Source organism: Mobula birostris, chromosome 2 (genome assembly GCF_030028105.1).
Source record: "Mobula birostris isolate sMobBir1 chromosome 2, sMobBir1.hap1, whole genome shotgun sequence".
NCBI lineage: Eukaryota > Metazoa > Chordata > Chondrichthyes > Myliobatiformes > Myliobatidae > Mobula > Mobula birostris.
Window position 1 is genome coordinate 204,979,369 of NC_092371.1, and position 7,411 is coordinate 204,986,779.

The window sequence follows — 7,411 nt, forward strand, 5'->3', positions numbered from 1 at the left end:
ACATTGATAGGTTGCAGAACTGGACTGAGAAGTGGCAGATGGAGTTCAACCCAGATATGTGTGAAGTGGTTCATTTTGATAGATCAAGTATGAAGACAGAATATAGTTTAAATGGCAAGACTCCTGGCTGTGTGGAGGATCAGAGAGATCCTGTGGTCCATAGGACACTCAGAGCTACTGCACGGGTGGACAGTGTGGGTAAGAAGGCATGTTATTAAGAATGCCAACATAATATGTTGTGTCGGCATTCATCAACCGTGGGATTGAGTTCAAGAGCCATGAAGTAATGTTACAGCTATACAAGACCTTGGTTAGACTCCACTTGGATCACTGTGGTCAGTTCTGGTCACATCACTACAGGAAGGATGTGGATACTATAGAAAGAATGCAGAGGAAATTTACAAGGATGTTGCCTGGATTGGAGAGCATACCTTATGAGAATAGGGTGAGTTCCTCCAGCGTGTTGTGCGTGTTTCTAGAGTAGGTTACATGGTTGGTAACATTGTGGGCCGAAGGCCCTGTAATTTGTTGTAGATTTCTAAGTTCTATGTTTAAAGCAGAGATTGACAGTTTATTGATTAGTAAAGGTGTGAAAGATTATGGAGTGAAGGCAGGAGGACAGGGTTGAGAGGGATAATGAATCAGCCATGATAAAATAGCAGAGCAGAATTAGGCCATTCGGCCCATGAAGTCTGCTCCGCCATGTCATCATGGCTGATACTGGATCCTATTCAAGTCCATGTACCTGCCCTCTCACCATATCCCTTGATGTCCTGACCAATTAGGAACCTATCAACTTCCACTTTAAATGTACTCATGGACTTGTCCTCCACTGCAGTCTGTGGCAGAGCATTCCACATATTCACCACTCTTTGGCTAAAAAAATTCCTCTTCCTCTTCTGCAAGGTCACCCCTCAATTTTGAGGCTTTGCCCTCTAGTTCTACGTACCCCCACCAGCAGAAACTTTCTCTCCACATCCGCTATATCTAGTCCTTTCAGCATTTGGGAGGTTTCAGTGAGAACCCCACACATTCTTCCAAACTCTGGTGAGTACAGGCCCAAAGCTGCCAAACACTCCTCATATGTTAACCCATTCATTCCCAGAATCATCTTCGTGAACCTCCTCTGGACTCTGTCCAATACATCCTTCCTGAGATAAGGGGCCCAAAACTGTTGGCAGTACTCCAATCATGGTCTTATAAAGCTTCAGCATTATCTCCTTGCTTTTATATTCTGTTCCCCTTGAAATAAATGCCAACATTGCATTTACCTTCTGGTTAATTCTCAACCTGTGAATTAATCATGTGGGAGTCTTGCATGAAGACTAAGTCCCTTTGCACCTCCGATGTTTCAATTTTCTCCCCATTTAGATAATGGTCTGCACTAGTCTTCCGTGGATGCTGCCTGGCCTGCTGAGTTCCTCCATTACTTTGTGTGTTGCTCGGATTTACAGCATCTGCAGATTTTCTGTTTGTAGCCTGGAAGAAGTTCCTTCTTCCAAATGCATCATCTTACATTTCCCAATATTGTATTCCATCTGCCACTTTTTTTTGCCTATTCTTCCAATTTGTCTAAGTCCTGCTGCAATCGTATTGCTTCCTCAGAACTTCCTACCTCTCCACCTTTCTTCATATCATCCGCAAACTTTGCCACAAAGCCATCAATTCCACTGTCTAAATCATTGACAAACAATGAAAAGTAGCAGTCCCAATATTGACCCCTGGGGAACACCACTATCAGCTAACCAGAAAAGGCCCCTTTATTCCCACTCGCTATTCCTCTATCCATGCCAGTGCATTTCCTGTAACACTGTAGGATTTTATCTTGTTAAGCAGCTTTACGTGAGACAACTTATCAAATGCCTTCTCAAAATCTAAGTAAATTACATCCTGTGCCTCTCCTTTGTCCACCCTGCTTGCTACTTCCTTGAAGAACTCTAACAGATTGGTCAGACTAGATTTCCCTTAAACCATGCTGACTTTGATAGACTTTTTTTTTTTAAATATAATTTTTAGAGTTTTCAAAGTGAGTACATGAAAAGATAATGTCTACCCTCCCCCCTCCCCTTAACCCTCCCCCCCCCAATATATACTCCTACCTGGAAAAAAAAAGAACTGCCTGGATATTGGAAGGTTTCCACATGCTCCATGGGATTCAAAATAAATTTAGTATATATATTTATTACTTTCCCCAAGGGACCAAGATCTTTATCATCGGAGCAACTAAATATGCCATCTTATCTTTTGTAAACAAGGGCACCAAATATTCAAAAATGTTTCATATTTATCTCTTAAATTATAAGTAATTTTTTCGAGTGGAATAGAACTAGCCATTTCATTGTTCCAACAATTCATACTTAAATACGAATCAGATTTCCAAGTAACTGCTATACACTTCTTAGCTACTGCCAATGCAATTTTTATGAATTCTTTCTGATATTTATTCAATTTAAGTTTCTGTTTTATCTCTTCGATATCACCTAATAGAAATAATACAGGGTTATGTGGAAGTTGAGTTCCAGTAATTTGTTCCAATAAGACTCTTAAATTTATCCAAAAAGGTTGAATTTTAGAACAAGACCAAGTAGAATGTAAGAAAGTACCAATTTCTTGATTACACCGAAAGCATTGATCAGATAAATTTGAATTTAATCTATTTTTTGTGGTGTAATATATAATTGGTGTAAAAAATTATATTGTACTAATCTAAGTCGAACGTTTATTATATTTGTCATACTGTCAAGACACAGTCTTGACCAATTTGTTTCATCAATATTAATATTCAGATCCGTTTCCCATTTTTGTTTTGACTTGTGGATTCCTTGTTTAATTGACTGTTTTTGAATCAAATAAATAAATTATTTAATTTTTCCTTTTTGAATTAAAATTTCAATTTCATTGGGTTTTGGCAAAAACAGTGTTTGACCCAGTTTGCCTTTTAAGTAAGCCCTTAATTGAAGGTAACAAAAGAAAGTGTTATTTGATATTTTATATTTATTCTTTAGTTGTTCAAATGACATCAATATACCTCGTTCATAAGTCTCCTATAGATCTAATCCCTTTTCGGTACCAATTATATAAAAGTTCATTATCTGTTGTAAAAGGAATAAGTCTGTTTTGGAACAAAGGTCTCCTTGCTAATAAAGATTTCTTTATTTCATTATCAACTTTTATCTTATTCCATAGATCAATCAAATGTTTTAATATAGGAGATTCTTTCTTTTCCCATATTCATTTAGATTCCCATTTATATATAAAATCTTCAGGTATATTTTCTCCTATCTTATCTAATTCTATTCTAATCCATGCCGGTTTTCGATCATCAAAAAAGATGCAATAATCATTCTTAAAGTTTGGAAGTTGTAACCCTCCTAACTCAAATTTACATGTCAATTTTTCCAATGATATTCTTGACATCTTACCTTTCCAAAGAAATTTTCTCACACATTTATTTAACTCTTGAAAAAATTTCTGTGGCAATTGTATTGGTAATGTTTGAAACAAATACTGTAATCTAGGAAATATATTCATTTTTACAACATTGACTCTACCCACTGTTATTGGTAGTATCATCCATTTGTCAAGATCTTCTTGAATTTTTTTCAATAGTGGTAAATAATTAAATTTATATAAATCCTTTACATCATTTATCAAGATTTGTACCTAAATACTTTATACCATTTACCGGCCACCTAAATTGGGTTGCTAATCGACATTGGCTATAGTCTCCTTTAGTAAGAGGTAAAATTTCACTTTTATCCCAATTTATTTTATACCCTGATACTTTCCCATATTCATCCAATCTGGAAGACAATTTATGTAACGAATGCTGTGGGTTTGTTAAGTAAATCAAAACATCATTAGCAAAAAGATTAATTTTATATTCCTCCTGATTAACTCTAAAACCCATAATATCTGGATCAATTCTAATTAGTTCTGCTAATGGCTCTATTGCCAGTGCAAATAAAGCAGGTGATAATGGACAACCTTGTCTAGTTGACCTTTTTAACTGGAATGGTGTTGAAATTTGAGTATTTGTCACTACTTTAGCATTAGGGTTAGTATTTAAAGTTTTAATCCAGTTTATAAAAGATGTTCCTAACCCATATTTTTCTAATACTTTAAATAAAAAATCCCATTCCAATCTATCAAATGCTTTTTCTGCATCCAAGGCTACTACTATACTCATCTCCTCCCTTTTTTGTGCCAAATGAATTATACTGAGTAGCCGAGTTACATTATCTGCCAATTGTCTATTTTTAATAAATCCTGTTTGATCCTTATGTATTAATTTTGGTAAATATTTAGATAATCTATTCAATAAAAATTTTTGCTATTATTTTATAATCAGTGTTCAACAAAGAAATAGGCCTGTATGATGCTGGTTTTAAAGGATCTCTGTCTTTTTTTGGCAATACTATTACAATCGCTGTTGAAAAAGATTCTGGGAGTTTAGGTATTTTTTCTGCTTGACGTATTAACTCCATAAAGGGAGGAAATAATAAATCTTTAAACTTTTTATAAAATTCAGGTGGAAAACCATCTTCTCCTGGAGATTTATTACTTTGGAATGATCCTAAAGCTTCTTCAACCTCTTTTAATGTAAAAGGCATATCTAATCCCTTCTGTTCTTCCGAATTCAATTTTGGAAGAGTTACTTGTGATAAAAATCTTTCTATCTCATTAACATCATTTTGTGATTCTGATTGATATAATTCAATAGAAACTTTTGAAGGTTTCATTAATTTCTAAAGGTTTACAAGTAATTTTATTTGCACTTGTTCTAATTGCATTTATCGTTTTGGAAGCTTGTTCTGTTTTCAACTGCCAAGCAAGAATTTTATGTGCTCTCTCACCTAACTCATAATACCTTTGCTTAGTTCTTATGATTGCTTTTTCCATTCTGTATGTCTGAAGCGTATTATATTGTAACTTATTGACAAGTTGCCTTCGTTTTTCTTCTGTCATGTCTTTGAGATTCTTTTTCTAATTTTGTAATCTCTTTTTCCAATTGATCTAGTTCTGCCATATATTCTCCCTTCATTTTAGACGTATAACTTATTATCTGACCCCTCAAATATGCTTTCATCGCATCCCGTAGTATAAATTTATCATCCACTGAATGAGAGTTTGTATCCAAAAAAAAAATTGGATCTGCTTTTTCATAAAATCACAAAAATCTTGACGTTTTAATAATGTTGAATTAAATCTCCATCTATAAGCCACTTCTTCCTTATCAGTCATTATTGTCATTAAGAGGAGAATGATCTGACAATATTCTTGCTTTATATTCCATATTTTTCACTCTGTGTTGAATATGCATTGATAATAGGAAAAGATCTATCCTTGAATAAGTTTTGTGTCTATTAGAATAGAACGAATAGTCTCTTTCTTTAGGATTAATTCTTCTCCATATATCAATCAAATTTAAATCTTCCATCAATGATCAAGTTAGTTTTACTACCTTCAATTTTGTGATAGCCTTAGTTGATCTATCTAAGACTGGGTCTAGGCAAAAATTAAAATCTCCTCCTATTAATTTTTCATGTGCATCAGCTAAATTCAAAAAAGCTTCTTGTATGAATTTTGCATCATTTTCATTTGGTGCATAAATATTCATGAAAGTCCATAATTCAGAAAAAAGTTGACAGTGTATAATCACATATCTCCCCGCAGAATCGGTTATTACATTTTGTATTCTAATTGGTAACGTTTTATTGATCAAAATTGCTACTCCCCTCGCGTTTGAATTAAATGAAGCTGCAACAACACTACCCACCCAATCTCTCTTTAATTTCTGATGTTCTGTTTCTGTTAAATGCGTTTCCTGTAAGAAGGCTAAATCTACCTTCATTTTCTTAATATGTGTTAAGATTCTTTTTCTTTTCACTGGTCCATTAAGCCCATTAACATTAAAACTCAAAAAAATTCAATAAATTAGTCATTATTCTTAACAAAGTTAATCCAATCTAAAACATTACTTAGCTTCTCAACTTTGATAGACTTGATGGGCCAAATGGCCTAATTCTGCTCCTATGTTTTACGCTTTTATTTACACTGGGTTAATCCAGTTTAGTTCCCCCCCCCCTCTTCTTTTCACACCCACTCCCTTCTCCATCTCCCACTAGAGGAAGAAATTCCTTTTGTGTACTTGTCTGAAATGAAAGCACTTGTTCGTTGAATTTGGTGGGAAGAGTTTTTCGGCTTTGGTTTGCAGAATTTTTTTTTGCAAAAGAATCATCTCATAGAAGATCTGTGTATTGTTGGGGTAATCATTCCAGACAAATATCACTGTATTGACAAGGACAAAGACATTATTGGTATCTTCTATATACATGTATGTCATCATGTCCTACCCTGAAATTGATTGTCTTCCAGGTATTCACAGTAGAATCAATGAATAAACTACACAAAAAGATTGTAACAATCAATGTGCAAAAGAAATGCAAAATATAAAAAACTATTAAGAATGGTAATTTGAACACTTTGATTGCTTTGAGAAATATTATTTGTATTCCTCATTGTTTTGCAATAAAAGTTTAGGTCATTAAAGGCAATAAAATTGACAGCATGATCAGAAAGGTAATAAAAATATCATAAATGTATCGCTGCAATTTTTCTCACGTTTTAAATTATACACAATTGTAAAGCTTCAGTGAAAGTAAACACTATTTTGAATCTGAGCATCTTAAGTACAGCTAAATGGTTTCCCTCAAATGACATTAAGGAGGCTTCATTAGTGTAACACGAATAAAATGCCAGAGGAACAGTGTAGCTTGCATATGGGAGGTACCACTGCTGCCAGTTGCTGCTCCAAGATAAGCAAGCTGACAGTTTTTGTTCATTATTGATGTTGAAAGTAATGAAGAATTAATGCAAAGAGAAAACTATTTGTACTTTCATATTGTATTATGACAATTGAAATCTTAGGAATGTGTAAATGCTTATTTTCTCCCCCAACAGTGGCGAAGGAAAGCTTCCAACTTGTATTGTGACAGGACGGCCTATTGCAGACTACCAGTTCTGGATGTGTGGCATCTGTAAACATTGTGCTCATGAACAAGATATCAGCAACTACAATTTCTGCCCCCTTTGTCATAATCCGGTGGGATAAACCAGCATCGACTAATCACTTTGGATCTTGTTTCCAAATTAATAGTACAGTGTCTAATGTAAAAGTGTTAAATTTATATTGAATTTTTATGCCTTCAAATATATTTTCTGAAAACGATTTACATTTTAACAATGCTTCTCATGAAAGTAGCAGGATGTAGAAATAAACTATTATATGCAAAAAAAAATAATACTCGAGTTCATTGCAGTTTAAAAAAAAACAAACTGATTTATAGTCTTCAGTCTTAGAATTTCAACATCAATACTACCAAGCAGGGCATAGGTTTAAAACAAACCT

At 34.2% G+C, this 7,411-nt stretch overlaps 1 protein-coding gene across 3 annotated transcripts in view; it reads left to right on the plus strand.

The window, feature by feature from the left end:
- wdr35 (WD repeat domain 35) overlaps positions 1 to 7,317 on the plus strand; it is a 90,070-nt gene extending 82,753 nt beyond the window's left edge. For all 3 annotated transcript variants that reach the window (XM_072278788.1, XM_072278796.1, XM_072278806.1), the window contains one exon: positions 6,964 to 7,317. In XM_072278788.1, the coding sequence (XP_072134889.1) occupies positions 6,964 to 7,114 (151 nt within the window). In that variant the 3' untranslated portion in view covers positions 7,115 to 7,317. The remainder of the gene's footprint in view (positions 1 to 6,963) is intronic.
- Positions 7,318 to 7,411: the final 94 nt, after the last annotated feature.